General features: G+C 42.7%; 2 protein-coding genes across 2 annotated transcripts in view; one reads left to right on the plus strand and one right to left on the minus strand.

The window, feature by feature from the left end:
* LOC129826008 (forkhead box protein N4-like) overlaps positions 1-14,939 on the minus strand; it is a 40,198-nt gene extending 25,259 nt beyond the window's left edge. The window contains exon 1 of the mRNA XM_055886259.1: positions 14,500-14,939. The gene's annotated coding sequence lies outside the window, so the exon portion shown is untranslated. The remainder of the gene's footprint in view (positions 1-14,499) is intronic.
* LOC129826009 (unconventional myosin-Ih-like) overlaps positions 7,631-21,072 on the plus strand; it is a 42,350-nt gene continuing 28,908 nt past the window's right edge. The window contains exons 1-14 of the mRNA XM_055886260.1: positions 7,631-7,864; positions 8,060-8,175; positions 10,592-10,790; positions 11,201-11,281; positions 11,675-11,854; positions 12,019-12,117; positions 12,285-12,398; positions 12,483-12,554; positions 12,712-12,831; positions 12,930-12,997; positions 13,093-13,198; positions 20,193-20,273; positions 20,485-20,576; positions 20,838-20,932. Coding sequence (XP_055742235.1) covers positions 7,631-7,864; positions 8,060-8,175; positions 10,592-10,790; positions 11,201-11,281; positions 11,675-11,854; positions 12,019-12,117; positions 12,285-12,398; positions 12,483-12,554; positions 12,712-12,831; positions 12,930-12,997; positions 13,093-13,198; positions 20,193-20,273; positions 20,485-20,576; positions 20,838-20,932 — 1,657 coding nt within the window. The remainder of the gene's footprint in view (positions 7,865-8,059; positions 8,176-10,591; positions 10,791-11,200; positions 11,282-11,674; positions 11,855-12,018; positions 12,118-12,284; positions 12,399-12,482; positions 12,555-12,711; positions 12,832-12,929; positions 12,998-13,092; positions 13,199-20,192; positions 20,274-20,484; positions 20,577-20,837; positions 20,933-21,072) is intronic.

Raw genomic sequence — 21,072 nt, forward strand, 5'->3', positions numbered from 1 at the left:
GACCGGCTCCTTACGATAAGCAGGGGGAGTTGATTCAGGTCTGACTCCTGACTCTGCCACACTCCCCGTGTGCCCCCCCCCAATACATTTTTGGGGCTGCCTCTCGGGCCTCCAGCTACTCTGCCGTGCTAACGCCTCATAATAGCGCCTCTCCGCCTTCGCTGCCTCCAGCTCTTCTTTGGGGCGGCGATATTCCCCTGGCTCTGCCCAGGGTCCTTTGCCGTCTAATTCGTCCTCCCATGTCCATTCCTCCAAATAGTGCAGCCTCTCCTGCTGCTGCTGCTGCAGCCTCTCCTGCTGCTGCTGCTGCTTCTCCTGCCGTTTACCACGCTGCTTGGTCCTTGGTTGGTGGGTAATTCTGTCACGATCGTCTATAGGTGAAAGAGAGGACCAAGGCGCAGCGTGATTAGAATACATTCTTCCTTTTAATAATGAAGAACACTTAACAAACAATACAAAATAACAAAATGAACGTGACTGCTATAACACTGAGTGCAAACATGCAACATCACATAGACAATTACCCACAACCCGTCTAATGCCTATGGCTGCCTTAAATATGGCTTCCAATCAGAGACAATGATAGACAGCTGTCTCTGATTGAGAACCACTCAGGGAACCATAGACATACCTAGACACCTACACTGAACAGAACCCCCTTGACTAGACAAAAACACACAAACATCCCCCATGTTACACCCTGACCTAACTAAAATAATAAAGAAAACAAAGATAACTAAGGCCAGGGCGTGACACTTTCATTGTCTTCTTATATGCCCCCTTTTTTTATCCTACGGCTATGACTTGTTGTACAGGGAATACACGTAAGAACGACCCATGTTCTGAATTCTGTCGCTGTACATTTCAAAATGCTGAACAAATAGTTATATTGATTACGTCCGTCGTCGCTTTCTCATTAATGTCATAATCGAAATTACGGATTGCCTCTTATCCGCTTGTCGCCCCCTTATGCCATAGTTTGTACATCTCAACTGTCAGTAGAAGACACATTTGTTTAAGCAAGTCAGCCATATCATCTAAGTAAAAAGAAAAAGCAGTAAATGAGGCTGAATGAACTGTTTCGCTGCCAGACAAGGCGCCGCTGAAAGCCAGGTGTAGCAGTGGTAAGGTGTTGGGACTCTGCTGTTGGGACTCTGCTGTTGGGACTCTGCTGTGGGGACAGCTTTATGTAGGCCCTAACAGTTTGTCGGCACCGTTTGACACCGCTATAGTGCAATTGGTGTATTGTTTAGTGTTGTGTTGTATAGTGGCTTAGCTGGCATGCATCCCACTTTTTCTTTTGCCCCACCAAGATGTACATGCTGAAATCACCACTGAGCCCATGTAAAGTCTACCTAAAACATATAAAGCCTACCTAAAACATGTATAGCCTACCCTACTTTTGAAGTCCTTCAAAATACAAACTAGATATCCTAGTGGTAGAAAGTAGAATATAAACTGGATATAGGCTACTGTGGTTAAATAAATACAACCAAATAGGCCTAATCAAAAAAATAGTGATAAAGGAAACAAAAAACGATAGGCAGAGCATGCCCAGAGCTTGTGTCTGAGCAGTACCGGAGCGAAGTCGGAAGGAGAGAAGGCCGTTGTTTAAAAAAAAAAATATTCTCCAGCCATTCCAGATGAATTACGCCCCGCTCCTCGCTCCACACTCGCCCACTAGCATGCTCTGGCATTCAAAAGCAGCACTTGCTTTATGCTATCAAAAGGACAAAAGTAACCGTATCAATGGATGGAATCAGTGAATAAATGGCTGCAGCAACCGTCTGATAAGCACAACTGGCGCTGCAAAACAAACAAGACCTAATTACGCAAAATAACAATGAAATAGTTTGAACAAGATAATCAGTCATTCAAACGAGATACTAAGTCTTTCTAACAAGATACTAAGTCGCGCTGACGAGATAATTCCAAGAGTCTGGTTTATTTTTTTGTTGCCACCGCTTCTATGTGACATGGCAGATAGTGACAGTGCTCTGAGAGACTGCTGCATGTACCTAATATCAAAAGGTTGCTCCAGTTCCTCTGTCACAGTGCTATTGTATTGGGAGATCACACACCCTCCATCTTTCAGGTTTCGAGGTGGTAAATGGGGTTTACCTTTGTGTGACCAGGGTCAAGACCAATCAGCTGTGTTCTTTGGGAGGACAGCCCTTTTCATGGGCTTAGAGGGTAAGATTAAGACAAATTATTATTCTCATTCACGGGTGATCTCCGCACAACGGCGGCTTTAGACATTGCCTCAACTCCAAAAGATTTCTCAATATGCCCTTTGAAAAAGACACAGCAGTCGCTGTGTATTTCAGAGGGATGGATGGTTCATGGGCACTTCAATGTCAAGCTGCCAGATTTTTTCTCTGTATTTAGCCTTGTCTATGATGGGCTGCGTCCTTATAGCTCACTACTCTTGACCTGGGCCAATAGGGCATAGTGCAATGGCCATAGTACAACGTCGGCCATGTTGGGAATAACTTTCGGTCACTTTTTCACTCTTATCCTTTGTGCATTCCTATTTTTCTGCACTGTGGATATTGCAGGGGTAAATGAAATGCTGTTCACACATACATCTGAAATCATATGTAAGTTAAAAGAAATACAGGTGTTTTTTATGTCATATAGCTTCCTCGGCTAAGAGAGAGACAAACATTTTGTGAAAGTAAAGAGCTGCCTTCGATGTACTGTATACAGGGAGTAAGTAAACTTGCTGACCCTATACTCCAAGGCAGGGACCTGAACTGAAGACGGGGGCCCATCCCTCGTTCCGCTGCTCGGAAAAAATTACTTTGATGGACTGTGAGAGAAAGAAAAAGAGAGAAAAACAGAGAGTGAGAGAGAAAGAGGAATAGGGGGAATGGGAAAGAGAGAGAGAATGAGAGAGAGAGAGAAGGACCTGGCAGTAATGGTCTGAAGATGTGAGTGGTATCATCCAGCCTTCATTCTCAGCATGAAATCTCTAATGGGAAAATCAACCTCTCTGACTCCTCTGTAATTGGATTTAACTGGGTCTCGTGCTGAATCAGAGCCCAGTGGGTAGCTCAAAGCTTGTTAAGATTGGACAAGCATTGCCGGGCTCCCTGGTTGGGGAGAGTGAGGTGGGGGGCTCAGGCAAAAGTAGCCCCCTGACAACTTCTCGGAGTGGAGGGTGGATAATTGAAATGGGCAACATCTGAACATCCATTATGTCTAACTTTACTCTAATGCTGGGAAGCAGCTCCAACTGCCACAAATAGAAGGAAATTGGATCTTTTCATTTCGTCATCGTGTCAGTGGAAACGGACACCTGTGCTTCCCCTTGTGTGTGTGTGTGTGTGTGTGTGTGTTTGCTACTACAGGTTACCATGTTACTGCTCCCTTATAGTCTTTCCCTGTGAATAGCAAATGGGGGGAACACCACAAACAGTCTTCAGGATAAAGTTTTTATTTTAAAAGTTGTCGCTTTTTTATTTCAACTGTGTGTTATTAGGGCAAAAAAGTTGACTAATATGATGTGAGAGAATGATTGGAGTATAAATGGCCATTATGTTTGTATTCCTTGGCCTTTTGGAGATTATTTTGTGAACATTGGGCATTTCTTGTCAAGCATGTGTAGTTTTCCATTGTGCAAACTCAAAGCAAAGTTTCTTGAATCAACCATTAACAGCATCTGATCAGAGAGCTCTGAGATTTGATATTAGGATTGTATTCATTGGGCCCCAAATGGAAGAAAACGGATTGAAACAGCGATTATCTCAACTTGTCCAATAAGAAACACTAGTTTTTATTTTCTGTTGCTAAACATTTTGCTACGTTTTGCAATGGTGTGCATGAATGAATATGACCCAGTTTGGCATCATGAAAACAGCCTTATGTCGAGCAGGGAGTATTTGCAGCAGCAGTCAGGGACCCTTATGAAATAGTGGTGGCCCGGTAGAACTGTAAACTGAGTAGTTTGTAATTAGCCTGTCATTTATCTGTCTAATCAAATATCATTAACAGGACCTATGCTGTGCCAGCAGGGGGTTGCTGTGGTGGTGGTGGTGCTGCAATGTGACACACACACACACACACACACACACACACACACACACACACACACACACACACACACACACACACACACACACACACACACACACACACACACACACACACACACTTACACTTACACTTACACTTACACTTACACTTACACTTACTTACTTACTTACTTACTTACTTACTTACTTACTTACTTACTTAACGAGAGCGACTCGGAGGACGGTTGGATTGGATTGTGTTTCTGCATCTTTGTGTTACACCCCATCGAGCTAGTAGACCACTCAGGTAAGCACTGAATAAGATCTCCCTCTCCCTCCACCTCCGTTCTCGACGGCATGAATGATAGATTAAGCAGCTGGGCCTCAGTCTCCCGAGGCTGGGTCAGTGCGATCACGGTGTGGAGGATCAGAGCACGCAGGTAGACAGCACCACCATACCCTGTGGTAGATCCTTACTGAATGGGTAGATGGGTCACTCAGTAGCGGCTACAGAGGAGAGAGGTCTGTACTGTAAATACACGATTTCGTCAGAATTTGATTTTTGCCAACTAACCGTCAGCACACGTGTGACATAACTCTGGTCCAGAGAGGGTGAAGGAAGAATTTATATCCGACCTGGATGTCATCATCCCATTCCTGAGTTTGACTGAGAACTTACCCACACAGATTTGGAGAATGCAGGTATGCTTCCAATGTACCGTATGTGTACCATTTTGTCTTTTCACAGATATGATGTTAACTTCTCATAAGGTCTACTGTAAAACATTTGTTGCTGCTCCTTGGCCCCTAAGAGCGTTAACTAGTTTAAATGCTTTACAGTTGAAAGTTTGATTCATGCTAAAAGATAAAATAACCAATGTCATCCACTGTCTGACCGTGTTAGATTTAGAGGGGGGGGGGGGGGGGCATAGAGGCCCAGCCAGTGGACCATAGAGAGATAAAGTGCTTACGACAGGAATGGAGGCCCACTCTTTGTTAGTGGGGCGTAACAGGATCGTGTGGGTCAGGTAAAGAGATTGGCTTCCATACCGCGGGGCGGAATAGAAGAAGGGAGGGAGGCAGATTCATTCCATCCTTAGAAGACGGATAGGTTTTCCTGTTTCCTGGCTGAGGAGCCGACTGCCGTGGAGTTGAGTATCTCCTCATGGTCCTGTACATTAGGGCACGCAATGGAAAACGTTTGAACATTTTTTTGCAACAGAAAACAACATTAGTGTTTCGTAGTCCCTCCGTTTCATTCCATTTTCTTCCATTTAGTGCCTAATGTTTTTGACCTATTTTTCACTGGGTCTTGCTAATTTGTTTTCCCCTCTTGCAGTTATCTCTCACGGGGGGCGAGATGAGGTCAACACCGTCTCAGGTGACGTTGTTTGACACTCTAGACCGAGACGAAGGGGCATCTCTTAATTCATTCATTTACATTTTCATTGGGCGGGCTGCAGCTAGCCTAGCGGTTAGAGCATCAGGCCAGTAACTGCTAAGGTCGCTGGTTCGAAATACCTGAGGTGAAATATCTGGCGATGTGCCCTTCATCAAGGCACTTAAGCCTAATTTGCTCCAGGGGCGTCGCACTACTATGGCTGACCCTGATATAACAACACGTTTCACTTCACCTATCCAGTGCACATGACAATAGAAAATATCATTGTTTTTAAAAGACAATTGGTCCCCTGATCTGACAATGAGTCACTTTTATCGGTCTATAAATTCTGTATAGCCTAAATGGAGAGACACATGGAAAATATATATGTCCATTGAATTATGTTATACTGTGTTAAGTCTGTCTCCAATACAGTTACCTCACAGATCCAGTGTCTTGTACACAGTTATTGGTTTACTGTGGCCACTCTCCAAATACAGGAATTGTGCATCAAGGTAGTTGTATTAACAGTTGTATTTACCACTGTCCATATGATCTGTTATGGAGCTGTACGGTAGACTCCAAAATCCCCCCTGTCTCTGAGCGTTGCACATCATCTGTTTGCACTGCCTTGAGAGATGCTTGTTCCCATGAAGGAATGGGGTGTCACAAATACCCCACACAGCCAACACCGCTACCATCATATTAGTAGATTGATTTTGACGTCTCAAATGGGGTGCCTTCAATGATATTGTTCACCTGTCTCATTGGCTTAAAGTGGGGGGAGAATGCTGAGAGGGGGTTGGTGAGGGTTATTGTTAAGAAGAGGGGGTGGGATTGGGGGGTGGGTTAATGGGGGGGGGGGGGTCTCATCCGACCAGCCCCCCTCCATCCATGAGGCCCCATGTGAGGAGAGTAATGAAGTCCAAATTGCAGCACAGGATTGCTTGGAACAAGCCCCTATTGTCCGCCCCCAGGGCTCACTAAATGAGTGTCACAGCAAACAGCGGGACACAGACCGTTACTGCACTATTTAGTCTGCCCCGTTGTCTCAAGACGGCCCCATTTCAGAGGGTTCTCAGATCAGACAAATACTGCCCCCTCTCCCTCATTCCCTCCCTCCTTTGCCCTCACCCTTCCTCTGTCCAATCGACCCCCCTTCTCACCCAAACATAGGGCAAATCTTCTCTATTGTGCTTTGACTGGCCAGCATGAAATTGATTGTGACATTAAATGTTTTCTAATGAATAATTACTCAATGGATATGCTGGGGGAATATATGTAATGGATTGTAGACTGCATTTTAAAAACCTTATTTTTGTCTCTGCTCTGTGGTATTTACAGGACAAAAACACTTGGCCTTTCTCAGAAGTAATGAGGGCTATGGAATAGGAAGGGGGACTTGGGGGTGGGGGACTAAGGGCTTTGTGTCAATTACATCCAATGGATTATCTTTTTAAAATGTTTAAATGAGAGTTGAGAATCAAAGGATTTCTGCCTTCCAAAGAAGGAGAAAAAAAACAACCAACAAAAGCTGGGAAAAAAACCTTTGGACCAAGTGTTGGTGTTGAGAATGCAAAACAGACTGCTGGAATTTTTCCCACTCTGCTTTCTCAAATGTGCCGCTGTTTTGTCGTTCCCCTGTTCCATTTGCACAGGGTGAGGGTGGTGGTTTACGGGCCGCTGGCCGACGCCTCCGTAGTATGTGCTCTGGAGCAGTCATTAGCTTCTGTCTGTAGACTACCTCTGCACAATCAGAGGGCTCTGCTTCAAAGCCCCATGAGACCCACAGAGCCCTCGTTTCAATAGAGCTAACAGCTAACTTAGCTTTTTCTGCTGATTTCACACCTCCGCTGGGTAACCAAGGACCCCTCTGCAACTTGACTTAAATATACAATATGGAGGTGTAGCTGCTAATTGTTTACATCAAATGTTGGCTGTATGGTTATACAGTACACATGATGTACATATGATATAATATTAATCCATTTCTTATCTCATGAAAGCACACAAATCCTTAGTTTTAGTTTTAGATTTTGCTCATGGAGTGGAGAGGTGTGCCTCGTTCTGTCCAATTAATTTATGGACAATATTCAAGTTTTGTATAGCATCTTAAATTCATCCTTCTTATCCATCCACTTTTGTTTGGATGCCTGTAAAAAATAATGTAGAACTACATAACTACATAAAAACATCCATAAAATGCATTCATAAGCAGTACAATAATACATTTATGAAACGCTTATCTTCTTCATTCTTCCAGTCCTTATGTAGGTACCCTTCAAATCAAGTGTTATTGCCGTGTGCTTGCCTGCAGGGGTGTGCCCAGGGTCAGCTGGACATGGAGGGGGCTCTGACCGCACGGGACCGCGTGGGGATCCAGGACTTTGTCCTGCTGGACGCCCACACCAGCGAGACTGCTTTCCTAGACAACCTGAAGAAACGCTTCATTGAGGACCTAATCTATGTGAGTTTGGAAGAGGTCGACTTAGTACCAACATTTCAGAACATACATATCATGATGTATAACGGCACCACTTGCCGACTTTATTTGTTGCAATAGTTGAAGGAAAGATATATAATCAGCAACATTCTGGGAAACATTTAGCGAATGTACAACTATCAACTTACAGATATTAACCAGGTTTTTCTTCACATGAAGACCTATATAGGCACTCTGCTAGTGTCTGTGAACCCCTACAAAGAGTTGGCTATCTACAGTAAAAAACAGATGGATATATACATGGGCGTCAACTTTTTTGAGCTTCCACCGCATATGTGAGTGTCATATAATTAGCACGCCAATGTGTGTGTGTGTGTGTGTGTTTTTGCATGTCTGTTTGCAAATCCTTTTGATTGTCAGTTGTGAGAGGATATGCCAAACCACTGGATAAACCCACACATGCTATACTGGTCATTCTAAAGAAGTGGTAGAAATTGGGGGCTGATTTTTTTTCCAAATTTGTATCCTATTCCTACACATCTTCCAACTTATGTCAGGTAGACATACATACTACTCACACACTTTGTTTGTATTGCATATTTGAAATATTTACCTGAATTCCATACCACCCCACAAAATTTGTCACTACCGAAACATAATGACAAATCGGCAATGAAGGGAGAACCATGCACAGTAGTGATCACTTTTATAAACCTTCTATTACAGAGACATTTTTAGAAATGTTATTTACATAACAAATTTACAAAATAGTGAAAACATACTTTTTAAACAGATTTTCAAAACCTTTAAATAGAATTTACAGAAATATGATTTATATTGTTGTCTTTAAAATGTTCAATGTTGATTTTATGAATCTGAAACTTGTTGATTGATTGAATTACTTATGCATCTAATTAATTATGTTGTTAGATGTTTATCTGTCTTTACCTGTCTTTATTTTTGCAAAATAACAGGTGTTTCAGTGTCAAGTGCCAGTCAGATAAATGGAGGACTGTAGATGGATATAACACATTTTAGTATAGACATTGCAAATTGAGGGCTTCCACCATTTAAAAGTAATCTACTGGGTGGGAATTCCTATGGCTTGGGAGTGATCAGCCGATGATCAGAGAGCATTGTCTTCTTCAAATTGGGATGCCTATGGTTTGTAAACCAAAGACTAAAGTAATATCCAGAAGCCAAGACCAAGATTTATACCAAAACATTAGTCCCAAGATCCAGACCCAGACCAAGTGAGTTGAGACCATTACAAGTTAAAAAACAAATGTATCTGGTCTTGAGTGGTTTCAACACGAAGACCAATAAATCAAGGGTCCATGGGCACTTTCTTCAATTGTAAGAAAGTAAATTAGAGTAAACTCAAGTACAGTACAGTAGAGTACAGTAGGGTACAGTACAGTATAGTAGAACACAGTACAGTAGAGTACAGCAGAGTAGGCTACAGTACAGTAGAGAAGAACACAGTACAGTAGAGTCAAGTACAGTACAGTAGAGCCGAGTACAGTAGAATACATTAGAGCACAGTGCAGTATATCACATAATAGAAATCAATGTTTGGGCTCTTGGAAGGCTGGAATCCCCCCGCTGGCTATGCATCTCAATACTTGACACTTTTTCCTGAAGTGGGCACTTGTCCACTACACACATGGTGGTCCTCTTTTTTGACTTATTTTGGAATACCAGTAGCTGAAGAAACAGGAAAAAGTCTCTGCACACTTCCAGTCAGATGCTAATTTATTTAAATTATAGCTGAGCTTTAATTAAAAGATAGTGGGACAGATAAGGCCACACAGCGAGCTAGAGGTAATGTTGTATTCTAAAGTGCCCAAAAGGGTCACTGGATGTCATAATATCAGATGAACTACAAGATAGTACAGTACATGTTATAGATTTATTTCTACTAGAACAAAACACATGTACACGAGGAATACCCATAGCTAACATATGGCTGGCTATCTTTCATCAGGACAGATGTACATCCCAGCAAACCATACATGACATATTTCTATAGGTGTTTGATAGTGACACTTAAAAAAAAAATACATAAAGATTTACCAACTTGCTCACTAATCTTCTCCAAAATATTGTCAGGCAGACTACTCACCAGGTGGTCGTGCTGGAGAGGGGTGCACTCCCGTCACCTGGGGATATTTGTAGGGGTGTGGCTTAAGGCACATTCCTTTGACACTATTTTAATGTGTGTTTCGGTGGGGCTGCATTTCTTTGACAATGATGTTTAAAAATGAACAAAACTACTTATTAGATCAGTATGTTTCAATGTAATAAAATAACAACTCAATATGCTCTACTGAAGTAAAAGTGTTAATACAAATTTTAAATCATTAATAGCTTCATCTTCAAACATGAAGTATAGGAGCCAGGGTTTGGGACAACCACCTCTCAATGTAAATAGGTGTATAAACAACGACTTTGTACTATATTATTTTAATAATATGTTTATTATTGCCTTGAATTGAATTAGAATGCATCATGATGCAAATAAATGTCCGACATTTGGAGACTTAACTGTTTTGTTAAATCGTTTTTTTGTATATGTAGAATCCTCCATATACAACATGTACACAGTGTTTATACGGCTGTCTGACAAAATACCAGAGGTGGATCCAGGCCTAAAGCATGGGAGCAGCATATACCATCATTGCATGGTTGAAGAAATTTGAAATCTGGAATGTGAATATACATTTCACTTGACACACTATATTTCCGTAGTTTTGCCCTGGCGGACAACGCCTACCACACCATGCTGACTGAGGCCAACAACCACTTCATCCTCATCTCTGGGGAGAGTGGTGCCGGCAAGACCGAGGCTTCCAAGAAGATCCTGCAGTACTACGCTGTGAGCTGCCCCAGTACCACCCTACTGGACAGCGTCAGGGACCGGATGCTGTTGTCCAACCCTGTGCTGGAGGTCTGATCGGACATCATTCACTGTTATCACACATCTGGTCAGATCTTGTCCCAGATCTGTTTGTGTTGTCTCGCCGTTGTGCTGTGCTGTGGTCATTGCCATCATGGCTATATAGTACAAACAGATCTGGGACCAGGCTATCACACACCCTGGATCACATAGTTTAGTTTGAGGCGACAGGTAGCCTAGTGGTTAGAGCGTTGGACTTGTAACCGAAAGGTTGCCAGATCCAATCCCCGAGCTGACAAGGTAAAAACATGTCGTTCTGCCCCTGAACAAGGCAGTTAACCCCCTGTTCCTAGGCCGTCATTGAAAATAAGAATTTGTTCTTAACTGACTTGCGTAATAAAAAAAATAAAAAAATTGTAGTTAACCTCTCAGTGACTAAAACCTTTGTGTTTCCTCCTCAGGCTTTCGGCAACTCCAAAACACTGAAGAATGACAACTCTAGCCGCTTCGGGAAGTACATGGATATCCAGTTTGACATCCAGGTAAGGATGGATGGAGACTATGGGCTTATGTTCTTAAAGTAAGCAGGAGACATACCAGGGTATTGTTTTTTTCAAATATTTTTGCTGCGCTTAATTGCGCAATGGAGAAAAATTTCAATCCCCACCCATCTGACACTCCAGATAAGCTCAATCACAGGCTCAAAAGACGAAAAAGAATACCACCACTATTCAACCCAGGGCCCATATTCACAAAGCTTGTTAGAGTAGGAGTACTGATCTAGGATCAGTTTTGCCATTATATTGAATAAGAGGGGTGATCTCGATCAGCACTCCTACTCTGAGACGATTTGTGAATACAGGTCCAGGTCTGGTAAGCAGTTGTGCTGAGGCTAATTGGATCATTAATCATTGTCACATGTCTGGCACTCTCAGGGGGATGCAGTGGGGGGGCACATCCTGAGCTACCTGCTGGAGAAGTCCAGAGTGGTCCACCAGAACCACGGAGAGAGGAACTTCCACATCTTCTATCAGCTCGTGAAGGGAGGAGAGGAGGACCTGCTGCATCAGCTAGGCCTCGAGAGCAACTGCCAGCACTACAGCTACCTGGTGCAAGTATGGGCTACCACTGTGGTCAACTGATGTGCTAGCTCGGACTAGGCTAACTGGTGCATGCATGGGCAACCACTGTAGTCCGCTGACGGGCTAGCCAGAGCTAGGCCAACTGGTGGGTGCCATGCATGGGTGCCACTATAATGTTGACTCCCTCTCTCAAAAAGGGCGAGTGTGCCAACGTGACCTCAATCAATGACAAGAATGACTGGACGACAGTGAGAAACGCCCTGTCCGTCATCGACTTTGATGAGAGTGACATACAAGTGAGTTGCTGTCACACTGCTTGTGGAAACAGCTTTTGTGATGACATTCATTCAATTGCTTATTGTGCTATATTGTGCGCTACTGCGCTGTACATCGTTTTGCTTTACTACTACGCTGGCCACCACCCTAACCCTAACCCTAACCCTCACGTCTCCATTCTCCACAGCACCTGTTAGGGGTCATAGCAAGCGTCCTCCACTTAGGGAACGTGCAGTTTGAGCCTGACAGCAAAGGCTACGCCACGTTGAGCAACAGCGCTGAGCTCCGCTGGGTTTCAACAGTAAGCCTTGTTAGTCATTAGACACTCCACAACAACACCATGCCAATGCTTTGCAGACTTTGTGTTGTGTGTGATCATCTGCAGTTGCTGGGCGTCAATGTTCAAGTGCTGCAGGAGGGGCTGACATCCAGGAAGATTGAGGCCAAAACGGATGAGGTGAGAAGAAGAAGAGGGGTGGTGAATGACTAAATGAATGAATGAATGAATGTCAAGAGAGAAGGCAGGGACTACACTCACTAATAGTAGACATGTCTAACTTAACTCACTTGTCAGGTAGTTGTTCATGTGTGCCTACTTTTTCATCAACATCCAGGTGCTCAGCCCATTCACAGTGGACCATGCCATCTATGCCAGAGATGCCCTCGCCAAAGCCATCTATGGACGCACCTTCACCTGGCTGGTCAATAAAATCAACGACTCCATGGAAAATAAGGTTAGCAGATACAGTAAGTGAAAAGCACATGTCAAGATTAAACAGGAGCATTGGTGATCCGTGTGAACGACCACAGTTTCCTGAAATCTTTTTGACAGGACTCGTCAAGGAAGACAGTAATTGGTCTGCTAGACATATATGGCTTTGAAGTTTTCTATGTCAACAGGTGGGTGGAACTAAGTTGTGCAACACATTGTAGAAAACTACTGGGCTACATTTTAATGCGCACTTCAATTGACATATGTTGTCTGTCAATTCCAGTTTTGAACAGTTCTGTATAAACTACTGCAACGAGAAACTGCAGCAGCTTTTCATCCAGCTGACCTTGAAGTCGGAGCAGGAGGAGTACGAAGCAGAGAGCATTGGGGTAAACGTAATTTACTCACACGTCGATATTTGTCTATTCTATTCTTTTAGGTTCTATTCGGTTCTGTTCAGTCAACACGTGTAATGTGGCATTTTTACCTTGTCTAAGTATTACTTTGGCATTATAGTTATTGTTGAATCATGCAATGCCTTCCCACTGGGAACAAACTGGATAAATCAATGTTGTTTCAGCATCATTTGTCAACTTATTGTGACGTGGAATTTACGAGGAAAATACATAGGATTTTTTTTAGTCATCAACTTGCTGCAGTTTCAATTTTACCCACAGGATTATGTCATCGTGATAACCAATTTTCAACACAGACAAACCTTTCATAAAATATGTTGAATTTGTACATTTAAAACAACGTCAGATCTTCAACATAATATCCACTATAAGAAAACAAACTATACTGAGCAGCAACTCCTACTGGAGAGTTGATCCTTCTACAACTAGCTTTGGTTGATTTCAAGTTGAATTCCACAAGTTAATTTAAAAAAGACAGTGCCTTCAGAAGTATTCATACTCCTTGATGTTTGCCAAATTTTGTTGTGTTACAAATTGGGATTAAAATGTATTAAATTCTTTTTTTTTCTCAACAATCTAATAAAAAACTGTAATGTCAAAGTGGACGAAACTCCAATGGTAAGCTACTCCAGTGTGTATTTGGCCTTGAGTTGTAGATTATTGTCCTGGTGAAAGATGAATTCGTCTCCCAGTGTCTGTTGGAAAGCAGACTGAACCAGGTTTTCCTCTCGGATGTATTTTTTATCAACAACAAAAAACTCCCAAGTACTTGCCAATGACGAGCATATCCATAACATGATGCAGCCACCACTGTGCTTGAAAATATGAAGAGTGGTACTCAGTGTTGTACTTGATTTGCCCAAAATAGCACGCATGGGGAGTGAGTAGTTCCGTTTGTACCGACAAAACTGTGGCTATATGTAGAAACCAGACAACAAAGTTTACAGTAAGCCTCTAAAATCTCTAAATCAACATATCCCCAAGCAACTGGGAAAGCACGAGTGATAAGTTATGTACAACAGCGAACCAATCAGTTGGTCAAACGGAGCGGTGACACGAATCCAAACAACCTCTACAATTTGTTATTACAAAAGTAGATTTGCTCGAAAAGAAAGTAGAGTCTATCGTGTCAGACACGCACAAACAAGGCATTTGAATGAATGAACAAGATAACAAAATGTGTCTTTTGGAAACAAAGTTGCAAACATTAGAAGATGAATTGGACCAGCAAGAAAATAGAATTAGACGAAACAACATGAGAATATTGTCCTTACCGGAAGACGAGGAAAAAGGGGACCATTCCAGCTATGTGGTCAAACTGATATCAGAGGAACTTCACGTGGCTATATCACCAGAAGATCTGGAACGATGCCACAGGATCGGCATGAAACAAAATAACGCTAAATACCCAAGCATGGTAATCTTCAAACTGTGGAACTATCAAACCAAAATAAGCATTCTGATGTCACAGGGGGGAAAGGAGATCAAAATCCCCTATTCGATTCGTCCAGGACCTGTCTGCTAAGCTGAAAGAGAGACGCAAGGAATACATTCCGATCAGACAGTCACTGGAGGAAAAGGGGATCAAGCCTCAGCTCTGTTCCCAGCAGTGCAGTTGGTATGGAAGGGAACGCAAAGGATGGAATTCACAAGTGCCAATGAAGCCCTAGTTACAAGAAACCTTCCCAGTTGAAGGAGGAGAGCCCCCTGCTCCGAGAAGCGGACGAAGTAGGAAAAAACAATGAGTGCACTAGGCTACATACAGGGATGCCTAAGACCAGCTTATTGTACATTGAGACCATATCCTTTCCCCCTCCCCCCAATACAATCTACAGTCGTGGCCAAAAGTTTTGAGAATGACACAAATATTAATTTTCACAAAGTCTGCTGCCTCAGTTTGTAATGATGGCAATTTGCATATACTCCAGAATGTTATGAAGAGTGATCAGATGAATTGCAATTCATTACAAAGTCCCTATTTGCCATGCAAATGAACTGAATCCCCCAAAAAAACATTTCCACCGCATTTCAGCCCTGCCACAAAAGGACCAGCTGACATCATGTCGGTGATTCTCTTGTTAACACAGGTGTGAGTGTTGACGAGGACAAGGCTGGAGATAGCTCTGTCATGCTGATTGAGTTCGAATAACAGACTGGAAGCTTCAAAAGGAGGGTGGTGCTTGGAATCATTGTTCTTCCTCTGTCAATCATGGTTAACTGCAAGGAAACACGTGCCGTCATCATTGCTTTGCACAAAAAGTGCTTCACAGGCAAGGATATTGCTGCCAGTAAGATTGCACCTAAATCAACCATTTATCAGATCATCAAGAACTTCAAGGAGAGCGATTAAATTGTTGTGAAGAAGGCTTCAGGGCGCCCAAGAAAGTCCAGCAAGCGCCAGGACCGTCTCCTAAAGTTGATTCAGCTGCGGGATCGGGGCACCACCAGTACAGAGCTTGCTCAGGAATGGCAGCAGGCAGGTGTGAGTGCATCTGCACGCACAGTGAGGCAAAGACTTTTGGAGGATGGCCTGGTGTCAAGAAGGGCAGCAAAGAAGCCACTTCTCTCCAGGAAAAACATCAGGGACAGACTGATATTCTGCAAAAAGGTACAGGGATTGGACTGCTGAGGACAGGGGTAAAGTCATTTCCTCTGATGAATCCCCTTTCCGATTGTTTGGGACATCTGGAAAAAAGCTTGTCCGGAGAAGACAAGGTGAGCGCTACCATCAGTCCTGTGTCATGCCAACATTAAAGCATGAGACCATTCATGTGTGGGGTTGCTTCTCAGCCAAGGGAGTGGGCTCACTCACAATTTTGCCTAAGAACATAGCCATGAATAAAGAATGATACCAACACATGCTCCGAGAGCAACTTCTCCCAACCATCCAGGAACAGTTTGGTGAAGAACAATGCCTTTTCCAGCATGATGGAGCACCTTGCCATAAGGCAAAAGTGATAACTAAGTGGCTCGGGGAACAAAACATCGATATTTGGGTCCATGGCCAGGAAACTCCCCAAACCTTAATCCCATTGAGAACTTGTGGTCAATCCTCAAAAGGCAGGTGAACAAACAAAAATCCACAAATTCTGACAAACTCCAAGCTTTGATTATGCAAGAATGGGCTGCCATCAGTCAGGATGTGGCCCAGAAGTTAATTGACAGCATGCCAGGGTGGATTGCAAAGGTCTTGAAAAAGAAGGGTCAACACTGCAAATATTGACTCTTTGCATCAGCTTCATGTAATTGTCAATAAAAGCATTTGACATTTATGAAATGCTTGTAATTATACTTCAGTATTCCATAGTAACATCTGAAAAAAATATCTAAAGACACTGAAGCAGCAAACTTTGTGGAAATTAATATTTGTGTCATTCTCAAACCTTTTGGCCACGACTGTATACTCTACTCCCCAAATAACCATTCTTCGCCATGAAGTAACAATAGAAGTAGCCGATGCCAATGGGCTACATGGACACTGAAAATACAAGGGGGAAATATAGCATGTATGTCAATGGGAGGTACGGACATAGGGGCAAGCTTAGCTTGGGTGGGCAAGGGTGGGTAAGGATGGGAGGTTGGGACAAGCATGGCTTGGGTGGGCAAGGATGGAAGGTTGGGACAAGCTTGGCCTGGGTGGGTAAGGATGGGAGGTTGGTACAAGCATGCCTTGGGTGGGGTAAAGGGACTAGAAAACAGGGAGAGTGAGGTAGAGAGGGATGGGTTTGGCTTGGGAGAGAGAAAAATAAGGATTTAACGATACTACAATGTATACATTTATTTTTATTTTTTGCAAACCTGATGTAAAATGAATAAGAGTTCTGGACAGATTAGGAGATGTTGAGTAATTATTATTCCTTGTTTGTCTTTATAGCTCAAATGGTGGTTGTTGGTGAGAGTGGAGCGGGGCTCTGTCTGAGGGAGGCCTGATTCACGCAGTCTCCTCTGAACAGTTGATGTTGAGATGTGTCTGTTACTTGAACTCTGTGAAGCATTTATTTGGGTTGCAATTTCTGAGGTACAGTTAACTCTAATGGATTTATCCCCTGCAGCAGAGGTAACTCTGGGTCTTCTTTTCCTGTGGCGTTCCTCGTGAGAGCCAGTTTCATCATAGCACTTGATGGTTTTTGTGACAGCACTTGAAGAAACTTTAAAAGTTCTTGACATTTTCTGGATTGACTGACCTTCATGTCTTAAAGTAATGATGGACTGTCGTTTCTCTTTGCTTATTTGAGCTGTTCTTGCCATAAAATGGACTTGGTCTTTTACCAAATAGGGCTATCTTCTGTATACCACCCCTACCTTGTCACAACACAACTGATTGGCTCAAACGCATTAAGAAGGAAAGAAATTCCACAAATGAACTTTTAACAAGGCACACCTGTTAATTGAAAAGCATTCCAGGTAACTATCTCATGAAGCTGTTTGAGAGAATGCCAAGAGTGTGCAAAGCTGTTATCAAGGCAAAGGGTGGCTACTTTGAAGAATCTCAAATCTATTTGGATTCTTTTAACACTTTTTTGGTTACTACATGATTTCATATGTGTTATTTCATAGTTTTGATGTCTTCACTATTATTTTACAATGTAGAAAATACAAAAAATAAAGAAAAACCCTTGAATGAGTAGGTGTGTCCAAACTTTTGACTGGTACTGTATGTACAATGACATAATCCACAAACTTTTGGTACAGAGGAGTTGGATCTTAAAAGCCCTAAAAAGGCATAGTGCCACAAATTACAAAGAAGTACGTTGCATTATGTTTTTTGTACGTTTTCTGTTAGCCCACATTCTCACATGCTTTATTTTATGTATGTAATGTATACAATAACTATGCGGGAATGCCCACCACCCTCATATGACCCTCATATGACATGTCTGCTAAAATGTTTTATCTGGTTCTTTAATTATAGACAGAACAGACAAAGAAGGTTCAATTTGATTTTATACAGGACCAACAACTTATTGCATGGAATGTGCACAGGCTCCAAAAAAAAAGAGAAGCCTATTGTTCATGAACACACAAAGTGATTGTCAGAAGATGTGGTTTTCCTGCAAATGTTACATTTAAAAAAAGGAGAAATGCAATATTTAAAGAGGAGCTGGGTTGGAGAGGCCTATGCTGCCACCTACTGTAGTAACAGCAGAGGTGTAGGCATCCTGATAAATAAGAATAGGTACTTTTCCCGTATATCCCAACACAAAGACCAAGAAGGCCATTTTTCTAACATTGAATTGTACCTGAAATGGTGAAAAATACACATTGATTCCATTGTATATCCCATCAGGGGCAAATCTTTTTTTGTTGTTGATAGAATTCAAGCTATATTAGATCAAATCCAGACAGGAACTATTATTTTAGCAGGTGATCTAAAGCATAACGTACATTCGATAAGATTGGCAGACGTAGCAATAAAAAAGGCACATTCAAGGGACCTCCAAAGAGGCTGAAAAATTCCATCTCTACAAATAATTTACAGGACACCTGGAGATTATTATTCCCAACTACAAAAGACTACTCCTATTTTTATCAAAGTAAGAAAAGCTATTCAAGAATTGAATACATTTCTTTTCCCAAAAATGCTCTCAACAACATTCCATGATATAGTGATATTGGATCATTCCATACGCTTTCAAATGAAGGCCAGGCTGTTAGGAAGGGTAATGCAACCCCTGGGCCAGGCTACACTCAATCATAAGACCTACTGAAGAGATGAGTCTTCAGCAAAGACATAAAGGTCGAGACAGAGTTTGCGTCTCTCACATGGATAGGCAGACCATTCCATAAAAAGTGAGCTCTATAGGAGAAAGCCCTGCCTCCAGCTGTTTGCTTAGAAATTCTAGGGACAATAAGGAGGCATGTGTCTTGTGACCGTAGCGTACGTGTAGGTATTTACGTGAGATCCAAATCAGAGAAATGCCTGACAGGCAGCACTGTCTCCCAGTCTGAATGTCGCCCCCAAGACCACAGCCAATCGCATGCAAGGAACAACACAGCTAACTTGGCTAGTTTTGTGAGCTAGGTAGTCAAACTAACAACCAGCATAGATAACAAGCTAGCTAGCTAGCTAACAAGACTACCTAGCTAGCTAGCTAGCTCGCTCACAAGACTAGCCAAGTTAGCTGCGTTGTTGCTTGCATGAGATTGGCTGTTGTCTTGGGGGTGGCACACAGCCTGATATGCATCATTCAGGACTTAAATGCCTCATGAGGGCTTAGATGCTCCACGAGCTTTTAACTCAAGATAGGGGACATTTAGCTTGCTAACATTCTAACTTAGAAACTGATAATGAACTCCAAACACAAATGAAAGCATGGTGTTAGCATGAAATGTACCATTGCTTAGCGTAGCAATCAATAAAAACGTATGCGCTGATCCATTGTGGGCTCTGCCGCTTCAGCCATAGTATTATTGTCAATCCATCATCAATACGTCCACACTCCTATTTATAGAGTTTATTTTGTGATCTTGACAAAACAACTTTTTTAATGTCACAATCATGAGATAAATAAGTTGTGATCTCGACATAATGAAGGAATTAATTTATTGATTCATGTATCCTTTCTGGACTTCCGTATGTTACATTGTAAATACACATGTAATTACACTGTAATAAGGACCTCTGAAAATGAAGTGTTAGCGCTTTTAAATGTTTGAAAGCCCAGTGATAAAAAAGTTAGGTGACAACCTAACCAACATTTTTTACATTGATTTTCCATAGGAATTTGGTCGTTTTTTAGATGGTTGAAAGCATAGTGATAACACATTGGGAATTCAACAAACTTTCGGCTGTCTATTTGATGTTGTAATCTCATTGATCACGTAACAACCATATATTACCCAATTGTCAACGTTGAAATGACGTGGTGTGCCCAGTGGGTTGTGTGTGTTTCTGTTGAGTTTGACTCGGGTAGTATTCCCCTCACTTACCCATGTTTTCCTATCACCTACTTCCTTTCCTCTTCAGTGGGAGCCTGTCCAGTTCTTCAACAACAAGATTATCTGTGACCTAGTGGAGGAGAAACACAGGGGCATCATCTCAGTGCTAGTGAGGACACACAAACAGCATCCTATTCCCTATCTAGTGCACTACGTTTGATCAGGCCCCCTAGGGCTCTGGGCAAAAGAAGTGCACTACATACGGAATAGGGTGCCATTCTGGACGCCCATAAGACTGAACCCATACAGTAACATGATGCATCCTATTGGTCTTGGCTGAAATGAAATGGCGAGCGGTGATAATCCTGTTACTTTCTCAGGATGAAGAGTGCCTGAGGCCTGGAGAGGCCACTGACCTCACGTTTCTGGAGAGGCTTGAGGAAAAATTAGACAGTCACCCTCATTTCGTCACGTGAGTGTAGCTACCTCCCCTCTCTCCCGGCTCCACAGTCCTGCATATGTACATGTTGACCACACACAACCCTTTTCAAGAATATACAATGGTGTAACTTTATCACTTAAGTCAACCTCCCTTATCACTTAAGCCCAAAGCCTTAAACATTTTGCTGATAGACCTGTTATTGTCCCACCCTGTGAGTCGACACAATGAGCTAAGGCTCTGTCCTTAAATTCCTCTCACTCTTCATCCCTCTCTCCATCCCATTGACTGCAGGCACAAGCTGGCTGACAAGAAGACACGTAAGACGCTGGAGAGAGACGACTTTCGCCTTCTGCATTACGCCGGGGAGGTCACCTACTGCGTTGTGGGTAAGTGAAACCATGGTCTCAGGCCCAGTGGTGGCATTACTCTGCTCCTCAATGTCCCTACATGTCCTACTACTAGATCTCACTGCCACTCTCACGTGTCCCTTCTCACTCAGGACACTCTCTCACATGTGGTTATTGTT

This window comes from Salvelinus fontinalis, chromosome 28, assembly GCF_029448725.1.
Source record: "Salvelinus fontinalis isolate EN_2023a chromosome 28, ASM2944872v1, whole genome shotgun sequence".
Classification (NCBI taxonomy): domain Eukaryota; kingdom Metazoa; phylum Chordata; class Actinopteri; order Salmoniformes; family Salmonidae; genus Salvelinus; species Salvelinus fontinalis.